The 27,895-nt window shown below is 41.6% G+C and overlaps 1 protein-coding gene across 5 annotated transcripts in view; it reads right to left on the reverse strand.

The window, feature by feature from the left end:
- The window catches only part of rabgap1l (RAB GTPase activating protein 1-like), a 530,937-nt gene that overhangs the window by 348,173 nt on the left and 154,869 nt on the right, over positions 1-27,895 (reverse strand). For all 5 annotated transcript variants that reach the window (XM_041207937.1, XM_041207935.1, XM_041207939.1 and 2 more), the window contains one exon: positions 25,576-25,744. In XM_041207937.1, coding sequence (XP_041063871.1) covers positions 25,576-25,744 — 169 coding nt within the window. The remainder of the gene's footprint in view (positions 1-25,575; positions 25,745-27,895) is intronic.

Below are 27,895 nucleotides of genomic sequence, written 5' to 3' on the forward strand. Positions count from 1 at the left end.
CACCCAGTTCAATTCTAACCAGCTGTGCAAACAGAAAGCACACCTGCCTGAATTCAGCAGGTTCCTTCTTTCAACAAGATGAGGTAATCAGGGCCTAGTCACTATTTTAACTGGTGGCAATAAAGCAGAGATGAGGGGGGTGGGGCGAGGGGAGGAAACTGAGGTAGTTTTCCCAGTCAAGACCTCAGAGGCACAAATGAGTAATTTCAACATTTTGCTTTTAACTTCCCCATGGGTCCAGGAGGAGGTGGAGAAATGCTTGGAGTAGGTAACATAAGCTTGAGCCTACGCAGCGCCAACCACCGCTCCCCACCCCTCCCTTTCCAGATCTTACCCAGGTGTTGGGGACTGTTGCTTCCACTGCCACCGTGGCCTCCTGCCACCAGCCTTAATTTTGGTAAGAGAATATTGGAGGGGCAATATAAACTGACTGTAATCTTCCAAAATGCCCTCGATTCTGGAAAACCACAAACGTAACGCCCCTATTGAAGAAAGGAGGGAGACTGAACACAGGAAACTATAGGCTAGTTAGCCTAACATCTGTATCAAATCAAAATTTAGCAGATACTGGAAATCTGCAATAAAAACAGAAAATGCTGGAAGAGCTCAGCAAGTCTGGCAGCAACTGTGGAGAGAGAAACAGTTAATTTTTCGAGTCCATATGATTCTTCTGCATAAGGACTCGAAACATTAACTCTATTTCTCTCTCCACAGATGCTGATGGAGCTGAGTTTTTCCAATATTTTCTGTTGTTATTTTAACCTAACATCTGTCATTAGGAAAATGCTGGAGTCCATTATTAAAGTAGTAGCAGGACATTTAGAAATTCATAATACAATCAGCCAGATTTATGAATGGGAAATCATGTCTGACAAATTTATTAGAGTTCTTTAAGGATGTAACAGGCAGGGTGGATAAAGGAGAACCAATAGATGCAATGTATTTAGAGTTCCAAAAGCCATTCGATAAAGTGCCATGTAAAAAGTTCCTGCACAAGATAAAAGCTCATGGTGTTGGGGCTGACATATTAGCGTGGGCAAAAGATTGGCTAACTAAATGGGAACAGAGAATCGGTCTGAATGGGTCATTTTCAGGTTGGCAAACTATAACTAGTGGAGCGCAACAGGGATCAGTGCTAGGGCCTCAATTACTTAGGATCTTCATTAATGACTTGGAACAGAGTTTATTCTGCCCAAATTTGCTGACGATACAATGATAGGTAGGAAAGCAAGTTGTGAGGAGGACAAAAATAATCTGCAAAGGGATATGGATAGCTTAAGTCAGTGGGCAAAAATTTGGCAGATGGGGTAGAATGTAGGAAAATGTGAGGTTGTCCACTTTGGTGGGAAGAATAGAGAATCAAAGTATTATTTAAATGGAGAAAGGCTACATAATGCTGTACATAAATCACAAAAAGTTAGCATAAGAGTACTATAAGTAACTAGGAAGGCAAACAGAATATTGGCCTTTATTGCAAGGGGGATGGATTATAAAAGGGAAGTCTTGTTACAACTGTATATGGTGTTGGTAAGACCACACCTAGAGTACTGCAAACAATTTTGGTCTCCTTATTTAAGGAGGGATATACTTGCATTTAAGGCATTTCAAAGAAGATTCACTCGGTTGACTCCTGGAATGAAAGGATTGTCATATGAGGAAATGTTGAGCAGGTTGGACCTACACTCATTGGACTTGAGAAGAATGAGAGGTTATCTTATTGAAAGATATCAGATTCTGAGGTGGTTTGACAGGGTAGATGCTGAGAGGATGTTTTCCCCTCATAGGGATCTAGAACTAGAAGGCACAGTTTCAGAAGAAGTGAAGAGAGCATTTAGTAAAGCTCATATCTCCACCATGCTGTGTTAACTCAAAATTACTACAATTACGCAGCCTTGAGGCTTATCCTTGCCTGGTTGTTGTTCTGTAACTACAAAGCAGAAAAAAGAAATTGTTTTATTAAAAGCTCATCAGGACAGCTTGCGAGAATACCAACAGTAAAGAAAACAACAATTTATATTACATGAGGAGAGAATGCTGATTGATTGGCAAGTGGACTCTGATTGGTAGAGGCATTGCCATGGAGAATGCAGAAGGGAACAGTTAACTGCAAAGCTAATGTTCAAATTCAAACCAGACAGGTCAACTCTGATTGGTCAAGGCATTGCCATGGAAAATGAACCATGGGAAATGAAATGGCTGTCCCCCAAGCTTTTACTTAGTTGAAACTTGGATTGGATAAATACTTGAAAAGGAAAATTTGCAGAGTATGAGGAAATGGCAGGAGAACGGAATTAATTCCATAGCTCCACCAAAGAGCCGGCACAGGCTGGATGGGCTAAATGGCCTCCTCTCTGCTATATGACTCTGAAAAGCAAATTTGAAAATCATTGAGGGAAACAAAAAAGATTCCGACAATTCCAACACTGTGCACAAGTTTTAACTATGCCCACAGTCAAAACAGTGCTTAGAATAATACCCAGCTGCATTTAATCCAAACTAAATAAATCTGACTCAACATTTTTATATTGTATCCTACTGAGTTATTGAAAAAATCTATTTTTGCCGGTGTTAAATTTTTAACTATTTTGTAATACTGGAAGAACAGCTAAGTTCAGGCAGCTTTTCTCAAAATTCTCTCATTATCTTAGAAGCCAGATATGGTGCAAATTTCTGAGGCAGGCACAACAGGTAAGTCAAGGCCAAACTGTTTAAAATTGTCACAGCTATTGTATGCAATCATCCTTGCCATCGGAGATCCATTCAATATTGCTGAGAGAGTTATCTGTGGAAGCCTGTGGATCTAATGTAATCAGGGGGGATGTGCTCACTTATTGCCATTTTGGTTCAATGAAACATGAAAGGAGCATACAGTATTTCAGTGAGAAGACTTTGTAACCAAGTCAGCAGACCAGAGAAACTCTATCTCTTTCCCCTGTTGCTGCCAGATCTGCTGCGTATTTTCAGCATTTTCTGTTTCGGTAACCCAAAACAGGTTATCTGGTCGTTACCACATTGCTGTTTGTGGGAGCTTGCTGTATGCAAAATTAGCTTCTGCGTTTCCTACATTGTCTTTCAAGCACTTTCATAGGAGGGCCTGAGTTGGAAAGGTTCTATAGAAATGAAAATCTCTCAGCAGGTGAAAAACATCTACACGCTGGTAAACCTAGCCGGTCTCTGGTTAAGGCTGCCTTATCCACACTGGTCATATTCCCAGAGGTCAAATGTGATTGTTACAGGAGCTTGGGAGGCAGTGGTGAATGGAAGTGCAGTTGCATTCCTTGCCTTGTTGCCCAACTACAATGGTTAGTAGTCAAAATAATTTTGATATTTTTAGGTAAGTGCATCATGGAATATGGAATTCATGCAGGTAAATCGAGGTGAGGTGCAGATCAGCCATTATCTAAGTGCATAATAGAGCAGACTCAAGGGGCTGACTGGCCTCCTCTTGTTCTTAAGAAGAGTTTTGCATATACTGCGGCCAGCACAATGTCTGTCATTTATGCTTCCTGCAACCTATCTCGGATCAATCTGCGAAGACTTGCACTGGTTACTGAACTTCTTTCTTTTTGTTCAAGATCTGTAATATTCAGGTAACCAAGAGATATGGAGATAGTGCAGGAAGCTTTAGCTAAGGTAGAAGATCAGCCGTAATACTGAACAGCAGAGCAAGAAGCCCAATGGCTCGTGCTGCTCCTATTCTTTATGTTCTTATGTATTGTCCGGAGTCCAGTTGTAGAGTATTGTAGGTGGAGGGCTGGGGGAGGTGTGTGGCATGGGAAGAGAGAAAGACAAAATGATTTAGAAAGGAAAATAAGGAGTTAATGCTCGCCGATTGAGCTTGTAATAAAAGACTGATGTTTATAATCCTCAACACAATCCATCTCTTCACAAAGCGCCATCTCCTTTTTTCTCTTGAAGACTCAATAATAAAAGGAAATATTTACATTTTACTTACAGGATGCTGCTCTGAAATGTGTCCAGATGTTAGATAACATTACCCAGCTACTCATTGTTCGACCTTGCTTGACTGCCTCTGCCTTTGTTAAAGAGCTGGAAATGGAGCCCCCTTGTAATCTCAAGCACCCTCTCAGCCCGCAGAAGAAAAGATGCTATTAAATGATTTCGTTTGCAAGCACAAAGTTGTGATTGCTTTGCAGATTGCTATCAGTATTTGGGAAACGAGCCCACTGATCATGCAATTCTTTCATCTGAGATTGAATTTGACAGTATGCGAAATGAATTGACTCAGAGCCATGTCTGATACAGAAAATGAAAATCTCATAAAATAAGCACTTGGAGGAATGCCGAGTAATCTGTTTATTACACAAGATCTGAATTTCTTCATGATACATCATCTAAGTGCAGACTGAATCGTTGGCTCAATTGCCTGCCGGATGTGTTTGTATAACTGGGTACAGTTTGGATGCTACTAGTGAGAATTAAGCCAGCCAGTTAAAAAGTTAGCTGTCCAAGCTTGCCATATGGTGCCAGAATAACCAGTTTTCAGCTTATCAGATGTGCTATCTTCTGTTGCTGTACTAATTTCAACCCTTTCTAAATCACAGTGACATGCACTGTTTATTAAAGTGCATCTAGCGGCCTGTTTAAACTGTAGCCCGAGTGTTGCCCCCAGGCTTCGGAATCAGACTGGAAAATTGGTGCTCTTTGTGTGCGTTTTGTGCATGATTTAGGAGCTTCGTCTTGTTTAGGGGTACCAGGCTTGGCTCAATGAATAGTGCTCTCACCTCCAAGTTCAAATGCTGTGGCTCCAAATCCCAATCTGGTGAATACAGCACATAATTTAGGCCAACACTTCAGTACAGTACCGAAGGAGCTCTACACTGTCAGGAGAGCAGTCCTCAGATGAGACATTAAAGTGAAGCCCCTCTGCCATCTCAGGTGGGCATAAAAGATTCCCTGGTACTGTTCAAAAAAAGAGCAAGGCAGCTCATCCAATATTTATTCTCTCAACCAACATCGCTAAAAATGAGTTTAACTGGTCATTATCAAACTGTTGTTTGTGGGATCTTGCTTTGCACAAATTGGCTGGCACGTTTCCGGTATTGCAACGGTTACTGACTGCACTTCAAACATACTTCAATGACAGTAAAGCACTTTGAGACAACCTGAGGTTGTAAAAGGTGCTATATAAATGCAAGTGTGTCTATCTACCAACAACGTTCTTCCTCTGCCACAAACTTGCATAAGACACTAACCATCAAAGACAGCTTTGGGCTGCAAGGTTTTTCTCTGTGAAGCAGTTAAATTTGATTTACCCATGAAATTCGCTGCCTTTGGGGATTTCAGACTTGCAGAAGGATTTTGAATTCCACCCCTGAGCAGTATACAAGCAATATACAGTAAACAAGAATACAGTTGTACAGAGTTTTGGTGACACCACACCTGGAATAGTGTGTGCAGTTCTGGTCTCTTCATTTAAGAAAGGATATACTTGCATTGGAGGCGATACAGCAAGGATTCACTAGATTGGTCCCTGGGATGATGGGGCGCTGAATACTCTCAGGATTTTAGAAGAATGAGAGGCGATCTCACAAACATACGAAATTCCAAAGGGGCTTGATAGGGTTTCCACTGGCCTGGGAATCTAAAACATGGGGGCACATGATAAAGGACCAATCATTTAGGACTGAGATGAGGAGAAATTTTTTTATTCATTCACAGGATGTGGACCAGCCTGGGCCAGCATTTATTGCCCACCATGGGAAGGTAGTGATGAGTTGCCTTCTTGAATCGCTGCAGTCTATGTGGTGTAGGTACACATACGGTGCTGTTGGGAAGGGAGTTCCAGGACTTGGACCCAGCAACAGTGAAGGAATGGCTAGATTTTTCCAAGTTAGGATGGTGAGTGACTAGGAGGTGCCAGGAACTTCCAGGAGGTGGTGTTCCCATTTATCTGCTGCCCTTGTCCTCCTAGATGGTAGTGGTCATGGGTTTGGAAGGTGCTGTCGAAGAAGCCTTGGTGAATTCCCGCAGTGCATTTTGTAGATAGTACACACTGCTGCTACTGTGCGTCAATGTTTGTGGATGTGGTGCCAATCAAGCGGGCTGTTTTGTCCTGGACAGTGTCAAGCTTCTCAAGTGTTGTGGGAGCTGCACTGATCCAGGCAAGTGGAGAGTATTTCATCACACTTCTAACTTGTGCCTTGTAGATGGTGGACAGGCTTTGGGGAATCAGGTGGTGAGTTAGTCGTCACACGATTCCTAGCCTCTGACCTGCTCTTGTAGCCACAGTATTTAGACGGCCAGTCCAGTTCAGTCTCTGGTCAATGTGAAGCCCCAGGATGTTGATAGTGGGAGATTCAGTGATGGTAATGCCATTGAACATCAAGGGGCGATGGTTGGATTCTCTCTTGTAGGAGATGGTTATTGCCTGACACTTGTGTGGTGCGAATGTTACTTGCCACTTGTCAGCTCAAGCCTGGATACTGTCCAGATCTTGTTGCATTTGGACATGGACTGCTTCAGTATCTGAGGAGTCGCAAATGGTGCAATCATCAGTGAACATCCACACTCCTGACTTTATCTTGGAAGAAAGATCATTGATGAAGCAGCTGAAAATGGTTGTGCTAAGGACATTATCCTGAGTAACTCCTGCAGTGATGTCCTGGAGCTGAGGTAACTGACCTCCAACAATCACAGCTATCTTCCTTTGTGCTAGGTATGAATTTAAACAGTGCAGAGTTTTCCTGCAATCCCCATTTACTCCTGTTTTGCTAGGGCTCCTTGATGCCACACTCAGTCAAACGCAAGGGCAGTCACTCTCAACTCACCTTGGGAGTTCAGCTCTTTTGTCCATGTTTGAACGAAGGCAGTGAGGATGTCAGGAGCTAAGTGACTCTGGTGGAACTCAAACTGGGCATCAGTGAGCAGGTTATTGTTAAGCAAGTGCTGCTTGATAGCACTGTTGCTTGCCCCTTCCATTACTTTACAGATGATCGAGGGTAGACTGATGGGGCAGTAATTGGCTGGGTTGGATTTGCGTACAGGACACCCTGGTCAATTTTCCACATAGCCGGGTAGATGCCAGTGTTGTAGCTGTACTGGAATAGCTTGGCTAGGGGCGCGGCAAGTTCTGGAGCGCAAGTCTTCAGTACTATTGCTGGAATATTGTAAGGGCCCATAGCCTTTGCAGTATCCAGTGCCTTAAGCGATTTCTTGATATCATGTGAAGTGAATCAAATTGGCTGAAGACTGGCATCTGTGATGCTGGAGACCTCCGGAGGAGGCCAAAATGGATCATCCACTCGGCATTTGTGGCTGAAGGTTATAGCAAATGCTTCAGCCTTATCTTTTGCACTTATGTGCTGGGCTCCTCCAAGACTGAGGATGGGGATATTGGTGGAGCCTCCTCCTCCAGTGAGTTGTTTAATTGTCCACCACCATTCACAACTGGATGTGGCAGGACTGCAGAGCTTAGATCTGATCCATTGGCTGTGGGATCTCTTAGCTCTATCACTTGCTGCTTATGCTGTTTGGCACGCAAGTAGTCCTATGTTAAAGCTTCACCAGGCTGACATCTCATTTTTAGGTATGCCTGGTGCTGCTCCTGGCATGCCCTCCTGCACTCTTCATGGAACTTGGGTTAATCCCATGGCTTGATGGTACAGTGGGAGAAATGCCAGGCCTTGAGTTTACAGATTGTGTTTGAGTACAATTCTGCTGCTGCTGATGGCTCACAACGCCTCATGGATGCACAGTCTTAGAGTTGCTAGATCTGTTCAAAATCTATCCCACTTAGCACAGTGGTAGTGCTAAACAACACAACTTTGTCTCCACAATGACTGTGCAATGGTCACTCCTGCCGACACTGTCATGGAGAGATGCATCTGCGGCAGGCAGGTTGACGAGGATAAGGTCAAGTAATTTTTTTCCCTCTTGCTGGTTCCCTCACCACCTGCCACAGACCCAATCTAGCAACTATGTCCTTTAGGACTCAGCCAGTTCAGTCAGCAGTGGCGTAAACTGGTTTCGAAATTGGCTGTGTGGGAGAAGACAGAGTGCTAGTGGATGATTGCTTCTCAGACTGGAGGTCTGTGACTAGTGGTGTACCTCAGGGATCTGTGCTGGGACCATTGTTGTTTGTTGTCTATATCAATGATTTGGATGATAATGTGGTGAATTGGATCAGCAAGTTGGCTGATGACACTAAGATTGGAGGTGTTGTGGACAGCGAGGAAGGCTTTCAAAGCTTGCAGAGAGATCTGGACCAACTGGAAAAATGGGCCAGAAAATGGCAGATGGAATTTAATGTGGAAAAGTGAGAGGTGTTACATTTTGGAAGGTCAAACCAAGGTAGGACATACACAGTAAATGTTAAGGCACTGAGGAGTGCAGAGGAACAAAGGCATTTGGGAGTTCAGATACATAATTCCCTGAAAGTGGCGTCACAGGTAGACAAGGTTGTAAAGAAAGCTTTTGGCATACTGGCCTTCATAAATCAAAGTATTGAGTATAGGAGTTGGGATGTTATGGTGAGGTTGTATAAGACATTGGTGAGGCCAACTTTGGAGTATTGTGTGCAGTTCTGGTCGCCTAACTACAGGAAGGATATCAGTAAAATTGAGAGGGTGCAGAGAAGTTTTACTAGGATGTTGCCGGGTCTTAAGGAGTTGAGTTACAGGGAAAGATTAAACAGGTTAGGACTTTATTCCTTGGAGCGTAGAAGAATGAGGGGAGATATGATAGAAGTTTACAAAATTATGAGGGATATAGAGAGAGTAAACATGAGTAGGCTCTTTCCACTTAGATTAGGAGAAATAAACACGAGAGGACATGGCTTTAGGGTGAAAGGGGAAAGGTTTAGCAGGAACATTAGGGGGAACTTCTTCATTCAGAGAGTGGTGAGAGTGTGGAACAAACTATCATCTGATGTGGTAAATGCGGGCTCACTCTTAAGTTTTAAGAATAAATTAGATAGATACATGGATGGGAGAGGTCTGGAGGGTTATGGACTAGGTGCAGGTCAATGGGACTAGTGGAATAATATTTCGGTACAGACTAGAAGGGTCGAATGACCTGTTTTCTGTGCTGTAGCGTTCTATGGTTCTACCGAGCCACTCTTGGTGATGGACATTGAAGTCCCCCACCCACAGTACAATCTGCACCCTTGCCACCTTCAGTGCTTCCTCAAGTGGTGTTCAACATGGAGGAGCACTGATTCATCAGCTGAAGGAGGGCGGTATGTGGTAATCAGGAGGTTTCTTTGCCCATGTTTGACCTGATGAGACTTCATAGGGTCCGGGATTGATGTTGAGGACTCCCAACAGCAATTCCCTCTTGACTGTATACCACTGTGCCGCTACCTCTGCTGGGTCTGTCCTGCCAGTGGAACAGAGGACATGCCCAGGATGGTGATGGTGGTATCTGCGACATTGTCTGTAAGGTATGATTCAGTGAGGATGACAATGTCAGGCTGTTGCTTGACTAGTCTGTGAGACAGCTCTCCCACTTTTGGCACTTGCCCCCAGCTTTTAGTAAGGAGAACTTTGCAGGGTCAGCAGTTTGCTGTTGTCATTTCCGGTGCTTAGGTCGACGGCAGGTGGTCTGTCTGGTTTCATTCCTATTTTGAGACTTTGCATAATTTTGATACAACTGAGTGGCTTGCTAGGCCATTTCAGGAGTCACTTATAGGCCAGACCAGGTAAGGACGGCAGGTTCCCTTCCCTAAAGGACACTTGGGTTTTTAGGACAATCGACAACGGTTTCTTGGTCATCATTAAACTTTTAATTCCAGATTTTTATTGAATTCAAATTGCACCATCTGCTCTACAGGATTCCAATCCAGGTCCCCAGAGCATTACTTTGGGTCTCTGGATAACTGGTCCAGCAACAATACCACTATTGCCATCATCTCCCCCTAAATTACTTCACTTAAAGGGATGTGTATCTTTGGAATTCTCTACCCCGGAGGGCTGTGGCTACTCTATTGTTAAATACATTTAAGGCTAGGATAAACAGATTTTTGGTCTCTCAGATTTAAGCATTTTGGACTTTATGCTATGATAGCTATAGCACAACATTTATATCTAGTAGCCAGTAAAAGGCTTACATGGTATGAACTGCAGTCTGTTAATACTACAAAAGGTGAGCATGGTCTTCATTTATAAATGGTAAAAATGCTCGGACTCATGGTATTTTGTGACAAATTATGTGTCATTGGAAAAATAAATATAGATTATTCATTTTACAAGAAGCAAGAGGTACAAATTCAGACCTAAGTCTGACGCATGATGAATGAGCTTGAAAATTAATATATGCAGTGCTATGGTGTAAGAGCAAGAGAGTGAGACTAATTTTATAAAGAGCTGGCACAGGCATGGTGGGCCAATTGGTCTCCTCTGACTGTATAGAATCATACAGAACAAAGTGAGTAAAGGTTGGGATAGAAAGTAAAGCCAAGCCAAGACACAACTAACCTGGCCACTGCTGTGGGCCTTGGTGAGTGTTCTTCTGGCGCAGGGGTTTCCCCAACTTAAATCATGTCCAGGTGCCAGAATGTCCACAGGCAGAACACCCTGGCAGTAACTCCAAACATAAAAAAAGCATATGGAAAGATAGCAAGTTCATTGCAAAAAGTCACCCTGAAGATAGCTGTTGAAGGGAATCGGGAAGTGTGAGCCAAGTCGAACTGGTAGAGGTTCAATAAACTGGTCCAACATGAAAGACTGTGGAGCAGCATGCAGGCAGGTGGAACAGAAACAGCAGGCTAATGAGCTAGCCCAATGCTATCAGCTAATTTCCATCAGGCAAAGCTACATATGGCAGTTTGCCCAAAGGGGTAGGCAGGAGCAACACAATTTCAGGGAATGTTGCAGCAGTGAAATCATTGGAGCAAGGATCATGCCATTCAAAAGTCAGTGAGCCATCCCTAAGGTATGATAGCAGGATGAGGAGTTTGCAAAATACATGCTGGCTCATTTTTTTTTAAAAGCTCAATAGCTGTAAAAAAGCACTTTAGAGCATCCTGGAGGTGCTGTAAAATGCAAATCCTTCTTTCTTTTAAGGGTTAATTAGATTTGAGCACTCTATTCCAGATGATCCAGTTTATGAATAATACTTCTGATTAACATAATTAGTTCATGCACTTTGTCAGATAAATACATCAGGGGTGTGAAATGAAAACCTCCATTGCCAAATTAGCTTTAAAATGTCAGTTGGAAAACCCAGATTCTTGGATCCTGTAAAAGCCAGCAGATCTCAAATTTTTCCTTTCTTTCACAGGGCATGGGCATTGCTGGCTGGGCCAGCATTTGCTGCCCATCTCTAATTGCCCTTGAGAAGGTGGTGGTGAGACGCCTTCTTGAACCACCACAGTCCATGTGGCATAGTTACACCCACAGTGCTGTTAGGAAGGGAGTTCCAGGATTTTGACCCAGTAACAATGAAGGAATAGCAATATAGTTCCAAGTCAGAATGTTGTGTGGCTTGGAGGGGAACTTCTAGCTTGTGGTGTTCCCATGTGTCTGCTGCCCTTGATGTTCTAGATAGTAGAGGGCGTGGATTTTGAAGGTACTGTCAAAGGAGCCTTGGTGAATTCCTGCAGTGCATCTTGTAGATGGTACACACTGCTGCCACTGTGCACTGGTGGTGAAGGGAGTGAATGTTTAGGTTGGTGGATCGGGTACCAATCAAGTGGGCTGCTTTGTCTTGGATGGTGCCTGGCTTCTTCAGTGTTGTTGGGGATGCACTCATGCAGGCAAGTGAAAAGTATTTAATCACACTCTTGACTTGCACCTTATAGATGATGGACAGGCTTTGGGGAGTCAAGAGATTAATTACTTGCCGCAGAATTCCCAGCCTCTGACCTACTCTTGTAGTTACTGTATTTATATGGATGGTCCAGTTCAGTTTCTGATAAATGGTAACCCCCAAGATGCTGATAGTGGAAATTCAACAATGGTAATGCCGTGGAATGTCAAGGAAAGATGGTTAGATTCTCTTGTTGGAAGTGGTCATTGCCTGACACTTGCATTGTGTGAATATTACTTGCCACTTATTAGCCCATGCCTCAATGTTGTCCAGGTATTGGTTCATGTGGGCACAGAATCTGGTTTAATAATTTGCAAATAGATTGGTGTCTTTAAACTATGGGTTTAGAAATGACAAGGGCTGTGTCAAAGATTTGCTAGAAGGAGCTGGGAGTCATTAAACTTTCATAATATATATATTCATATGCATGTGTTGCAACCTATTTGTGCTGTACAGTATGGGCCAGAATTTCCTGGAGAAATAACGACAAAGCTGTCAATACTCGCATTATTTGTAAAACTGAAAACATTTCTGACGCGCACAGTTCAACACGGAAATCTGGAGGTTGCTGTCAGAGATACCATGCTCCTTCACAGGGTGTTTTCTTGCCTTCTTCACCAATGGAATCTGCACAGAAATCACTCTTAAGGCATAAACGTAAACTGCTATTATTGCACTAAAGGCCAATGAAAAACATATTCAATCAGGAGTAACTGAGTTTTAACAGAATAGTGAGTCGTAATTATAGAATAATCTCCATGGCCCTGAATAAATAATTTTACAAGTATGGAATCTCATTCCCTCAGAAGAAAATTTTAAAGTTGCACATTTAAAAGGAATTTTGCATTTCGGTTTAAAGTTTCTCCCTTAACCCCAGGCTCATGCCCCAATCTTCATTTTGCTCTCGGCATAATGATTTAAATATAACTTATATATCCTTCTTTGCCATCTGTGAGGATTCGTCAACATGTGCGGTTGATCAGCTTCCATGCTGCATGCCTTGTTTACAAATGCCACACATCCCCCACAGAAGGTGTTGAATTAAAGCTGCCATTGGAGAAAAGGAAGTCTGCATTCTGCAGCCCACTAAAACTTTGTGGGCAGCTTTTTTCTTTAAGGTAAACAGAAAACGCCAGTTCTTCATCACTGACGGCAAAAGCTGGGCCAATGTATCTATTTCTGCAACAATAAATTATTTACTTGTAACTGAAAGGTTATAACTATCAGGAAAGATTGAACAGACTGGATGGAGCTCTTTTCTCCAGAATAACAGCTGAGGAATGAACAATGGGAATCTGGAGCAAATGTTGACTTAGTGGCCCTGAATCAAAAGGTCCTAAATTCATGCCCCATTTCGGGGTTCAGCACATAAGCCAGGCTAACTCTCCCTGTACTGAGGGACTGCTGCACTGTCAGAGGTGCCATCTTCAGAGATGAAACATTAAACCCAAGTCCCTTCTGGCCTCTCAGGTAGGCATATGTTCCAAGGCATTATCTGAAGGTGATGAGTTCTCTCTAAATACCAACATTCATTCACAGCCAACATCACTAAAAGCAAGCGAACTGGCCATTCAGCTCATTGCTGTTTGTGAGGCCTTGCTGCATGCAAAATTGACTGCTGTGTGATATCAACACAAAAGTAATTTACTGGCTTTGAGACAACCTGCAGATGTTAAAGAAGAGTTTCTGAACAAAGCTGCTTCTCTCTCCCCAGATGCTGCCAGACCTGAATTTTTCCAGCATTTTCTGTTTTTATTTCAGATTTCCAGCATTCGCAGTATTTCACTTTCATCTTGGTGCGAAAGGTACACGTTTGTTTGTTCAGCCATTGGTGGAGAAATCATGATAAAGAATACGAAGTGCAGCAAAAACCTGTTTTCAATGTATGAAAGGGAGGCTTCTCAATTCAAAGGCAGTACAGATAATACTTATAGAAAAATCATTCACCGTTTTTTATTAGCAATTCAAACAGCCAGGCCTTTTGTGTATTTTCTCAGGTTTTAAATTTAGAGTTTTCAAAAAAAAGGGGAGAAAGTCAATGGGTAAAAAATAGACTCAAAAGCCTGAGTAAATTCAGAGAAAATCAGGGCGAACAGAGTAATATTTCAAAAGGGAAATTCAACAACCTTATTGAACTTTCTTATAGGAGGTAACAGAGAAAGTAGACACTGGTAATGCAGAAGATGTAATTTATCTGGATTTTCAAAAGACCTTTGATTGGGTGCCCCAGAATAGACTAATAAATAAGGTCAGAGAATGTGGAGTCAGGGACAAGTGACAGCATAGATTGCTGGTTGGCTTCAAGAAAGCAGAGAGTGGGAGTAAAGGGTTGTTATTCAGAGTGGCAGAAGGTGGGAAGTGGAGTTCCACAAGAATCAGTGCTGGGATCACTGCTGTTCACAATTTACATTAACAATTTGGACTTTGGAATCAAAAATACAATTGCTAAATTTGAGGGTGACACCAAATGGGGGGGGGGGGTGCTGGGCTAGTCAATACTGAGGAAGATTACAACAAATTATAGGAGAACATTAATAAACTTGCAGAATGGGCAAATAATTGGTGAATCAAGTTCAGTCCAGATAAATGTGTCGTAGTCCATTTTGATAGGAAGAATAGGGAGGTCACTTACTATTTGGAAGGTGCAAGTCTAGGTGGGGTAGAGGAGCAAGGGGATTTCTGAGTACATACACCAATCATTAAAAGTTGCACCATGAAGTGTTTTTTTCTATTTCTAGAGGGACAGGTTGCAAAGTAGGGAATTATGCTAAACCTCGTTAGACCACAATACGAGTCAACAAAAGGATAGAGAGAGACTTGAGAGGGCGCAGAGAAGATTTACAAGGATGATCCCAGAAATGCATGGGTATACATAGCAGGAAAGTATTGATAGATTGGGTCTTTTTTGATTTTGAAAAAAGGAGGCTGATGAAAGGTTTTGATCAAGTGGATACAGAGAGAATGTTTTTTCTTGTGGGGAAGAGCAGAACTAGAGGCCATCAATATAAGACAGTTGTCAAGAAATGCAAAAGAGAATTCAGAAAAAAACTTCTTTACTCAGAGAGTGGGGAGAATGTGGAACTCGTGACCATAGGGAGTGGTTGAATAATATAGATGTATTTAGGGGAAAGCTTGACAAGCATATGAGGGAGAAAGGAATAGAGGGTTACGATGATAGGTTTAGATAAGGAAGGAGGGGAGGAATCTCAAGTGCAGCATAAACACCGACATGGACTGGTTGGGCTGAATGACCTGTTTCTGCGCCGTATGTCTTATGTAATACAATGTAAATGTCCAAGACTGACTTTTGGTAAGAAATCAATGGAAATACCATTTTTAACATTAATATGCGAGGAAATCAGTTGTTAACCAATTCATCTTCCAGTGAAAATCACTATCCTGATCAGCTTTCATCTCAGCTTTCCAACTTAACACAACAACTTTTAGTGTTGCCTTGGTTCAGTTTTATTCAAATTTTCAAAGCTGCATTATCGACCAATCTCATGCTTATACTGGGCCACATTTGTCTTATTAATGGAAGGAAAATGTCTAAATGTTATTTGTCTATGGCTTCTAACTCTAGTCTCACCTGTCCTTTTCTTAATTGTCTTTTTGGGTGCATCTGTTTTTCATCTATCTTTCTCCAGCTTCCCGCAGCAGTCAATGTTAGAGCTCAATGTCAAAGATTCAATCAACAATGACCCTGATAATAATAGGGAGGTGGGGAGGTACCAGGAGTGGGATTTGACAGCTGACAAACACAATTTTTTTTTAATCCACTAGTTACAGCCAGCCAGAATTTAGGTTGCCAGATCGCAAGGCTTGCAACTCCAAGCTACAGACAGCACTCAGTCATTGAGAATGGGAGATGGTCATTGAGGCAGCTGGCACAGGGGTGGGGGGGTCAAATGGACAAATCATACACACGCACGGGAGGAGGGAGTATAAAAGATGGCAGTGCAGTTTAAAGATTAACTTGAGATGCTGGATGGAGATGCTCCTCCTGGCCCACAAGCAGTGCTGCAAAGGCACTTACCTAATGGGTTCAGCCCTTCACATCTCTCTTTGGCTGTGGGGTTTCCCAGAGTGAGGGGGTGTGAGGGGAGGGGATGACAAGAGTGGAGGAGCAGAGGTACCGTATTGAAGAAGTGGGATGTGAGGGAGGAGGGGGACAGTGAGGGAGAAGGGGGGGGAGGCGGAAGAAGTATTTTGTCACGATGATCTGGCTATCATGGGCTGGCAGCCTTCATGAGTCAGCTGGCCTTTCATTGCCTGTCAATTTTGTATTTTCTTTGCTGTATATCTTGATACATTTACTTGATGAAAATTTTGGGTAGGATTTTCCATTTCCAATTGGCCCATTTCTGTGTTCACATTTGCAAAATTCAGGCCAATTTTGACTATGTTTGTTGGGTTTAAAAATGATCATTTCAGGGTTTTAAAAGTTGCTTCTCTCTGCTGAACTACAAGCTGATAATGAGATTTGGAATTATATAGTTTTCACTGTTAGCTTTGTGTAAAATACAAAAATTATATTGGCCTGTGCAAAATTAAATCATTGAACCACTGAGAACTTTTAATATTATAAATGAATCACTCGTTAACTTGCTAAATAATAAATTTATTTTTAATACAATGATGCTTCTGTGTTTCTGCTTCCCCACTTTTCACCTGGATAAGAAGATGAACACTAAAGGTATGACATACATTTCCATGACACAAGGACATATGATAGTAATGCAAAGGTGCTGCTATAGACTGACAGAACCTCGTGCAGTTCATTGTGTCCACCTTCAGTGCAATAGTCCTCATCAGCAAGTTTGCATTGTGCCAACTCCAGTCAGTGATGTGCTTTCCTTTCTTCCAGTCACAAGGAAATAAGTAAACCCAAGACTTCCAACATTGCACGACAAAACAGAGGCCATCCTCACAGAAAATTGCCAGCTTGTGCCAGCATCAACAGTAGCAATCCAAAAGGAATTCACACGGATGAGAATTTGCTTTTCAGGAAGGGATGGATCGCCTGCGCTGTGCACGTCATAGGGATACTTTGTCTGTTTGTAGAGTCAACAGATGGGATGCTCCATATCACTTGGGGTTGCCACCTGTCCACTGCCTTTGCACAAAGGCTTTGGAAACTGCCTTCCACGACGTGCTCAAGAACTCCAGGGATCAGTCCCAAATGTATAGGAAAACTGATGTGTGCAAGCATGTTCAGGATCCCAATGGAAAATGGTATCAATTACAGGGGTCATGTTTTCCATCACAAGCTTCCACTGCAAAAGAAAAAGTACGTTCTTTACTTCAGTGTTGACGTGAGCCTCAAAGTATTTACATTTGTTCCTGTAGCTTCACGACTGAGCTGAAAATATGGTTAAGGAACGTCAAACCCCAATGGGTATTCATTAGCTGCGGTTAATGAGCACCAGCTACTTCAGTCACTGCCAGTGATCACTGGAATTCACGATGACTGCATGGCAAAAAAGTCAAGTTCATGCACTTTAGCTCCCTTGCATACTTGAATGCCTGTTGAAATGAACTTAAAAGGTTTTTGAGCATTGAAGAGCTGTAGACTGCATTTCCAACAATGCCAGCGAAAAAATAGCATGGGCTCAAGAGAGAAGAACTGGATCTGGGTTTCACGTTTATCAGCTTCCAATGTAATTGGTAGAATTTCTCAATCCACACAGTGTTAACTTTAACACTCGACACTACCACCCCCCAACCTGCCTAACCTTTTTTAAAAGACAGTATTTAACACCTTCAGCAAAAGTGCAGCAACAGACATGCAGCACAAGCCTTCACCAATTCTACTGCTATACTTTGCCCATCCTCAGTTCAGTTGTAGAAGGTAAAAGGGACTACAATGGCTGGGTCACTGTGGTTTATCCTGCTGTCACTTCCACTGGGGGCAGGGTCACAGAGACTTCCTCAGAATTCATCAATTCATGGAAGATGTTAACTTGCTAAAGTTCAAGGAGCTGCTTTTGTGCACCTCAGACTGGACTTCTGACATACAATGCCCTTTTGTAGAATAGCTCACTGACTTGACTAGTTTGGCCAGGCTGCACCATAACTCAAACAAACAAACTTCTCTCTTCCTTATAAAACCATTAATTGTTTCAGTAGTGTAGTTGACTGGAGACTGCAGCACTATTTCTGAGTGGCTTCTGACATCTCCAGTTCAACAGATAGGGTAGACACAAAAACTCTAAAAACATAATTCAGCTCTTCAAGATATAGCATCCTCAGCAACAAAATCATAAGTAACTCACAGAATCACTCGATCACATTTCTGCATGCCCTAAGTTTCCTGCCACAACTTATTGTGTGTAGGAGGTTAATAGTTACTGGGATATTGTTAGCTAAGCATGACAGTTTTGTTCAAGTCCCTTTCCTGATCACCATCTCCTGACCACAGCCTACATAGCGTGCCACAGGATCAGGTTGAAATTGGACTACCAACACAGTCAAGTTGCCTGACATTCTGCGGCTAGGTTCATGCATGAAGAGCATCCATTTACATGAGGAACTGAAAGATGCTGCTAGAAGCCACAAGACTGTAAACAGCAGGAATCAAAGTTTTCAGAAGAGGAGAAGGAAAAAATTTAGAGGGGGTGGAGAAAGCTACTTTTGTAAAACACAAAAGACAAAGATCAAATGCAGGGAATCCTGTTGCACTTGTAAGATTGGGGACGTAGCAGGGAATCAACAGAGGCCGTCATATTTTAAGATAAAGAGAATTTCTACCTTGGATAGTATTTTTTTCCTTTGAAAGGAAAACACAATAACAATTTCAACAACAACAACGTTGGACTTCTATTGCAGCTTTAACATAGCAGAACGTCCCAAGGTGCTCCACGGAAAAGTAAATAGAATTTGATAACGAGCCACAAAAAGGTGGGCTTCAAGGAACATCTTGAAGGAGAAAAGAGTATGAACGCAATGAGGGTTAGGGAGGGAATTCCAAAGCTTAGGGTCGTCTTCAGATTAGGCAGCTGAAGGCACAACCACCAATAGTGAAATGATTAAAATCGGACAAGAGCAGGGGGTCAGAATTGGAAGAGTGCAGAGATCTGGGAGGGTTGGAGGTCTAGAGGAGATAACAGGAAGAGGAAAGGCTATAAAGGGGTTTAAACACAAAGAGAATTTTTAAATTAGGTGCTGCCAGACCAGGAGCCTTAATGTAGGTCAGCGAACACAGAGGCGACGGGAGTTGGTGCGAGTTAGGATGAGGGAGGTGTTCGGATGACTTCAATATTTAGGGTGGGTGCAAGGTGAGAAGCCGCCCTGAAGAACATTGAAATAACCTCCTTGAACACGTGGAGCCCTTAAAAGAAAGTTGATATCTAAAGAAAAGGTTGGAGTTGAAGTTTCAGCAAACTGGATTACAATAGTACTTGGAGATGTGTTGCCTGATGTCACTGGAATTCTCAATGCTCTTGGTTTGCAGGAAGAAAATTCAACTGCCCCATCAACAATAATGAGAAGACAGCACTGCAAATTAGCAGGGGAATAGGGTGCAAGGCTGTGGAGAGTGGGAAAAACTAGTTTTGAACACAATTGCCTTTTTGAAGAATTGCAGGTGAAGCTGTAGTTATACACCAGTGGTTACAGCATACTGATTACATTCCAACCGCTCCAGCCTGCAGCAGAGGCAGCGTGTTCTTGCTGCTTGAATTTCCATGTAACTGATTGTGCACTGCATTTCAAGGAGGATGAGTAATGGCAAGAAAAATTACAATCGTTTGTAAATTGCTTTGCCGAACAACTATGCTCTCGAGATTAAGAATAAGGCTTTTTGCAATCACAAGACCAACACTAGCAAGGAATCTCTGAACAGAATGAATTTGATCCTCACAACGAGTAAGGCAGCAGGTTGTAACTTTTAAGAAGTCGCAGAATGTGGTACGGCTAAGGAAGGCCATTGTATTGTTTAATTTTCAGCATGGTTTAGACCCCTTTGAGAAACCAAAAAATCAGAGGGGCATACAAAATCCTTAGACTTTATAAAAACACTTAAAAGGCTAAGAAAAAAAAATATTGAATTTCACTCCTCTGTAACTCTATTTCAATCAACCCATCTTCCAAATACCTATGGAACTGCTCTAGTATACCTGATTCCACTCCTTTTGTGACTATTCCAAGCACGTATTTGCGCGCATGAAGAAACTTTTCAATTTACTTATTAATTTATTTCCTCTTGTCCTGTTAACTTGGCTTGCCTTCAAGGAATATTCTGGTTTTAACCTACCTGACCCATTTAATACTATATATGATTCAGTACCTAACCTTAAACTTGTCATTAGCTTTCCCTGTCACACCCTTAGAAATGGCTGCCACCCAAATGCTTGGGTTTTCTTCACTTCTCCAAATTAATGTAAATAGCTCAACAAGAGGACATTGACCAGCAAGGTCCGCTTGTTGAGCTATTTACATTGAGATATTCCGATGCTGATTCATGATGTTAGATAAAAATAGCTCTGCCCAGGGAATAGGATACAGCACAATTCCACAGGGGAATGCTTTTTTTTTATAATGAGCTGATGATACCAAGTAATCTGGCCAGGTAAGGAATCTAAATCAGCATTCAAAAACATGTGGACTAATTCAACAGATGGGCGAAGGAATGGCAGACAGATTTTAATCAAGATAAACCGAAGGCAATGCATAATTGAACAGGGGACAAGAGCATGCACAATGAAATCCTTGTATGCTGGGATATCCTTGTTGCACTGAGGTCTCATCATAACACCGGATGATTCCAACTACTGCCTCATACCAGAATGACTATTTAATTAACGCGTTAAAAATAACAGGCTAGAAAGAACCTCGAGAAGCCCCAAGATAAGGAAGATTGTCTCTGTCATTGTGATTCAAGTGCAGAATAGCAAATAGAAATGTCAAACCGATTAAAATTAAACAATATTACTTTCTTAAATATGCCTGTCTAGCTGAAAGACATTTTAAAGAATGATCTGCATGAGGAAATTGGTCTTGGTCAATAATGGATGTGTCTGTTCAAACGGCTTTTCCTTGGTGATATTTTGAAATAACTAAGGTGCCCACAGCAACTGAAAAGATTTTGAAAAGGTTTAGGAAGGAAGGATCTTATATTTCTAGAACGCCTTTTACAATCTCAAGACACCCCAAGAAATTTGCAGCCAATGATGCACTTTAGAAAAGTAGTCACTGTTATAAGGAAATTCAGCAGCCAATTTTAGCACAGTGAGGGCCCACAATACCAATGTGACAAAGACTTGATAATCTGTTTCAGTGATACCGGTTGAAGAATAAATAACGATCAAGAAACCAGGAGAACGCCCATGTTCCCTTCTCAAATAGTATCAATAATCCTCGAAAGGTAATAAAGATTTTATTCTTTAAAAGACTCAAAAAACATGAAACTATTGAGAGTGGAAGTTGGGAGGTTTGGAAAATTTAAAGTATAGCTTATAAACTACATGACACCAGCTGAAGGTAGCAAATGTAACCATACACAGAAATAACTTCTGTACAGAAAGTTATTCAAGCTAGATGGGAGATGACAGTGACAAACTACAGACATCCCCAAACATCCTGCAGGAAGGTAGGACATTACCACAACCAACCTACTGCAAAGGCAGAGGTTGTATAGTTTATGCTCATATCACAGGCTTTGGCCCAAATACTGGACACTGCTCATAATAGGGCAAGTACAAATTGTAAAGTTAACCTTGGACTTACAATTCGACTCTATTCCTATAGGAACAGGATCCTCAATGCCATTTACCAGTCTTTGCTCCATATCCATTGATATACATAGCTAATAAAAAGATTCATCCATGTCAGTTTTCAAAACTTGACTGACCCCACCATCCAAATCCAATTGGGTTGGGCTGGAGAGTTCCAGATTCATTAGTAAGTGTGTGTGAAAAAGTGCCTCCTGATTTCACCCCTGAATGGCTTGGCTCTGGTCCTCATTCTGGATTCCTGCATCAGAGAAAACAGCTTTTGGACCCTATCAAATCCTATTATCGTTTTAATCTCCTAGGTCATATCGCCCTAAACTCAAGGGAATACAAGCCAAGTTTAAGTAATCTGTCCTCAAAATTGAACCCCTTAAACTCTGGTGAATCTGCATTGTGCCTGCTCCAAAACCAATTCAGTATATTCTGAGGTGAGAAAGCCAAAACAGAACATTGCACTCCAGATATAGTCTGACCAAGGTTCTATAGAACTAACCACAATTTTTTTCCCCTTGCATTTCACCCTGAGATAAAGGCCAATATTCCATTGTCTTTTGGATTGCTTTTTGTACCTGCTTACAGCCTTCAAGTTGTTAGTAATACCAAGAACTACTTGTAATCCTCAAAGCTGAATCATGTGATTATCACAGATACTGTCAAATATGAAGTAATGCAAGGCAACTCTGTGTCTACTTTCATTTTTGATTACTTTGGCAATTAGGAACAAGTACATTTACCCAGTTTCGCACAGATTGGAATGGTTTGTAATATAGATCCAGGATCTGCTGCGCTGGCCATACTGCTGATGAAGTTAGACCAATGTTACTCCCCAATCCTTCAGTGGTGAATACACACCATAATTTGTTGGAAAGAGAAGTGGAATATGCCACAATGAGTAACGCATTGGATCAGGAGCTGCGCAGCCAATATTTGATATCCATCCAAGGTAATGGGAGGGAATATCAGGAACATGCTTAGGAGCAATAGTTCCAATCATATAATGTGGGGATAAGCCACATGTGTGCATTGAAAGAATGATCGAATTAAGCCTCACCACACAATGAGTTGAAACTGAGAAAGTATAAATTAGTGTTAAGGAACCTGAATGCATAGAGCTGTCACCTGAACTGCGAATGAACCTATGTTTCTTTACCAGCTGCAATCCAAGCTTAGCATACAAAGTCAAAAATTACTAATGTAAAAATATCAGTCGGAGGAAATCAGAACCTACCTGCCTGTCAAAACACATCATTATGGTTTGAACTTTGTCAAGAGGAAGTCCTACCCTCTGAAAACATGCTGAGCAATTGAACACTTTGTTGATGCCAAGCCCTCTGGCACCACTCTGTAATGGTCTGAATGACTGTGATGATTACAATTATGTTAATTCCACAAATTCAATCGTCACTGAATTTAACGGGGTGGGGGGTGGTGGTGCGCAGTGCTACAATAATTAGCTACTCAACTGTTCTGGCAAATTGCAAAAGTCTCACTAAGTAACGGAATGGTGCACATAACGGTACAGTATAAGTCAGTCACATCACAATTCGTGCACTGGTTTGTGTGACAGGCTAAGCCCCCAGTGTTTCTTACAAATTGTGATGGATTTAGCAGTCACCTGTCTTATGCTAAATTAAGATGAACCAGTTACTTCCGCCAAATCCCAAAGCAACTCCATTTGGTGCCTCTTATTGTAGGCAGGTCACACTATTAAAAGTCAGGGATGAGTTGGCCAATTCAGGGGGAGGCAATGGCATAGTGGTATTGTTGCTGGACTAGCAATCCAGAGACCCAGGGTAACGGTCTGGGGACAGAGGTTCGAATCCTGCCATGGTAGATGATGGGATCTGAATTCAATAAAAATCTGGAATTAAAAAAATGAAAGCGTTGTCGATTGTTGTAAAAATCCATCTGGTTCACTAATGCCCTTACCTGGTCTGGTGACTCTGGTTGACTCTTAAATGCCCTCTGAACAAGGCAATAAATGCTTGCCTAGCCAGTGATGCCCACATCCCATGAATGAATTTAAAAAAATTCAAATGGTTTGCGAACAAACTAAACAACAGAAATCAAGCCCGAAAGATAAAAGCAAGAGAGAAATCAAATAAAATTGTCATGTGCTGACCATCAAGTTAGACAAGGCAGCCCGTGGGTTTGGCAAATGGCAAATCAGTTAGACACAAAGTAGAGTTCACAACACTGCAAACAATCAAAGGGCGCTCCTTAGCAGGTGTGGAGAAAGAAAAAGATTCGGGTGCGCACGTTCACATTAAATTGTTTACTCGTGTGATGAGGTTATTGACAAAGCTGAACAATTAGACTAATCAAAATACATCATCTTAACTTAATTACATCTTGGGCACCAGGTCTTTAAATGGTTCTGCGGCAAAGGGCTAAACTGCCTCCTCTTTTGCTATACGATTCTCTGAACATTCATGTTAAGATCACCATACATGTGAAAGATCAAGAATAGCGGAAATATATATTTCATCCATACGTTTTTTAGAATCATCAAGCACACAAGATAAATAAAAACAATAATTGCTGGAAAAACTCAGCAGGTCCGACAGCATCTGCAGAGAGGAAGACAGAGTTAACATTTCGAGTTCGTATGACTCTTCATCAGAACTAAAGAGAAATACAAATGAGGTGAAATACAAGCTGTTTAAGGGGGTTGGGACAGATGGAGCTGGACAGAGGGCCAGTGATAGGTGCAGGCAAAGGAGAGATTGCCAAAGATGTCATAAACAAAAGGTCAAAGGGGTGCTGACGGTGGTGATATTAGCTAAAGGATGTGCCAATAGTGACATTAAGGGTAGAAAGCAGGATGAGCAAGGTACAGATGACCCCAGTAGGGGTGGGGTAGGGCGAGGGGATCGAAATAGGCTAAAAGGTGGAGATAAAACAATAGACGGAAATAAATTTTTAAAATAATAGAAATAGGTGGGAAAAGAAAAAAATATAAAAAGTTCTGATGAAGAGTCATACAGACTGGAAACGTTAACTCTGTCTTCCTCTCCATAGATGCTGTCAGACCTGCTGAGCTTTTCCAGCTATTTTTGTTTTTGTTCCAGATTTCCAGCATCCGCAGTATTTTGCTTTTACACAACATAAATATATATTAATGTATCACCTATTCAGACAAGCAGCACTTCACACTGTTCCCCTAGAATCAACAGGGCTACAGAAAAAGCTGGGAAAGAGGCACTGTGAATTTGTACCAATGGTGGTCAGCACACACATCCTACTTTGACCATATTGAGCCAAAGTCATTGTTTAACCCGATATACAAGCAAATGTAGTAATCAAATATATTTGGTCATACTAGTTAGTTATCATAAACAAGTGCAAATGTGTTTTGGTGCATTTTTATGCACTTATTTATGGAAATGTTTGGATTGCCAAACATTTGGTCACGCTTGCCTACAGCTTAACCAGTGAGAGAAGGAATATGTCCATTAACTTTAAATTATCATCCAATAGAAATTGCTGACTAGTCACAGGTGTGGCTAGGGTGGCAGCATTTTAGCCACTTGCAATTTCAGTAGAAACTGCCTGACACACAATGCAGGCTGTGCACATCACACATGTATATTTACTTAACAAACATTTGAAACAAGTCAGTAACCAAGGATGTAAAGCACCCAACAGCCAAAAAAAAACTGCTCCACTTTTCATCTCACCAATTTACCAACAAACGCATAAAAAGGTGAAAGTTTGCATGCACATACCATGCTAATACAAGTATTGAGATCATACAAGCATCAATAGCGTCTATTACTTATTTTTATATTTACTGATTAGAAAAGGAATTATCCACATGACTAATGGCTAAAATATTGGACAACACTACTCTCAGTAAATGATGATGTCCAGAATGAAACTATTCAGATTTTTTTTTCAGCTAGTTTTATTCTGGGTAAGAGGGCATGGGTCTTTCCTTTCAATAGTCTCTGGAGGCAGCCACATGAAAGTATACATGGCAAACATGCATACGTTCAAAGTCTTGTATAACAATGCTGTTTTTACCCACAGCTCTATTCAAGAACAGTGTATTCTGTTAAACCTTGTTACATACCTTCTTCTTCCTTATCATCCTGAGGGGAAAGAGTTACGCTGGCCTGCCTCCCATGGTACAGCATAAAGCCAGTTGCAGCAGGAGCAGTTCCATCTCTCTCAGACTGCTTCTGCAGAGACACCACTTCATACATTGTATCACCAACACCCGCATGGTCTTTGCTTTCCGACTGCAAAAGAAAAAAAAAACTCTTCAGCCCTTGGAACAAAATTAACCTCTTTTGAGGCCAGGAAAATGATGCAATAATTATAGTAATTCAAGGCAGGAAGCATATTTTGATGCTGAAAATACCAGAACTCAAGCTGCCATGATTTTTAAAAACTCTTTCGTGGGATGTGGGCATCACTTTTGTTGCCCACCCCTAATTGCCCTTGAGAAGGTGGTGGTGAGCTGCCTTCTCGAACTGCTGCAGTCTCTGTGGAGTAGGTACACCCACATGGTGTTAGGGAAGAGGTTCCAGGATCTTGACCAGTTCCAGCGACTGTGAAGGAACAGCGATATATTTCCAAGTCAGGATGGTGAGTGGCTTGGAGGGGGACTTGCAGGTGATGGTGTTCCCACGTATCTGCTGTCCTTTAGCAGTTGTGAGTTTGGAAGGTATCCTCATAGCAAAGACATATTCCATTAAATCACAATAGAACCAATATCACGAAAACATTATCTGGTCATTAACACATTTGTGGGAACTTACTATGGGTAATTTGACTGCCATATTCTCTCTATAGCAACAGTGATTACACCTCAAACATATTTGATTTTTGATTTGGACCCATATGGGAATCTATGATTTGCATTAAACACTTGAAAGCAGGGACAAATAGGATTTAATTAATCCATATTAATCATATGATGCCACAGATCTGACACATCACAGCCTCATTATAATATTCATGTTAAAGATATATACTCTATTATAAACAGATGCACAATTTGCTCATCCGGAGGCATTTGCTTTACATTACTGCCCACCTGACTATACAATCAAAGGCTGTGTATCCATTTATAATGGAAATAGCCAGTTCATGTGATGTCACCGCCAAACACATCCTCCCCTCCCCAGCATTATGAAGAGACCATTCCCTCCGCAATACTCTGGTCCACTTCTCTATCACTCCCTTCCTACAGCACCTTTCCATGTAAGTGCAGATGTCATGCATGTCCTTTCACCTCCTCTCTTCTTAGCATCCAAAGCCTTCCAGGCGAAGTAGCGATTTAAATGTACTTCTTTCAATTTAATATACTGTATTTACTGCTCACAATGTGGGCAATGACATCTCTGTTTTTTCCCACCTTCCTCAATTTCACCTTCTAAAGTCCTATTACTCTAACTCTTCCCAATTCTGATGAAAGGTCAGGACCTGAAACGGTAACTCTGTTTCCCTCTCTCCACAGATGCTGCCAGACCTGCTGAGTATTGCCAACACATTAATATAGCACAAATGATTGTAATCACAGCAATTATGACAATTACAAGATTCAAATACATCAGTACATATTGATTGTTGTTATATGTTTGTATGGAGGGAGATGGTCATATGCATTTGCTTGAAGGTTGAACTCACGAAAGAGAAATTCTGGAAAGGTTCCATCAAACTATAAAGTAGCAAATATAACCCCTCCATTCAAGGGATCATTAAGGAGGTTACAGCTGGGCACTTGGAGAAACTCAAGCTAATCGGGAAGAATCAGCACAGTTTTGTGAAAGGGAAATCATGTTTAACCAATTTATTGGAGTGCTTTGAAGGAGTAACATACGCTGTGGATAAAGGGGAGCCTGCAGACATACTATACTTAGATTTCCAGAAGGCAGTTTATAAGGTGTCACATAAAAGGTTATTGCAAAAAATAAAAGCTCATGGTGTAGGGGGTAACATATTAGCATGAACAGAAGATTAGCTGGCTGACAGAAAACAAAGAGTGTGCATAAATGGGTGTTTTTCTGATTGGCAGGATGTGATGAGCGGAATCCCACAGGGGTCTGTACTAGGGCCTCAACCTTCTACAATTTACATCAGTGATTAGATGAGGGGAGTGAAGACATGGTAGCTAAATTTGTAGATGACACAAAGATAGGTAGGAAAGTATGTTGTGAAGAGGACATAAGAAGATTGCAGGTGGATATAGATAGGTTGAGTGAGTGGGAAAAAATCTGGCAAATAGAGTTTAATGTGAGAAAATGTGAAGTTTGCTTTGGCATGAAAAAAAAAAGCAGAGCATCACTTAAATGGAGAATGACTACAGAATTGTGAGGTGCAGAGTGATCTAGGTGTTCTAGTATGAGTCATTAAAAAGTTAGTATGCAGGGATAGCAAGTAGTTAA

Source organism: Carcharodon carcharias, chromosome 16 (genome assembly GCF_017639515.1).
Source record: "Carcharodon carcharias isolate sCarCar2 chromosome 16, sCarCar2.pri, whole genome shotgun sequence".
NCBI lineage: Eukaryota > Metazoa > Chordata > Chondrichthyes > Lamniformes > Lamnidae > Carcharodon > Carcharodon carcharias.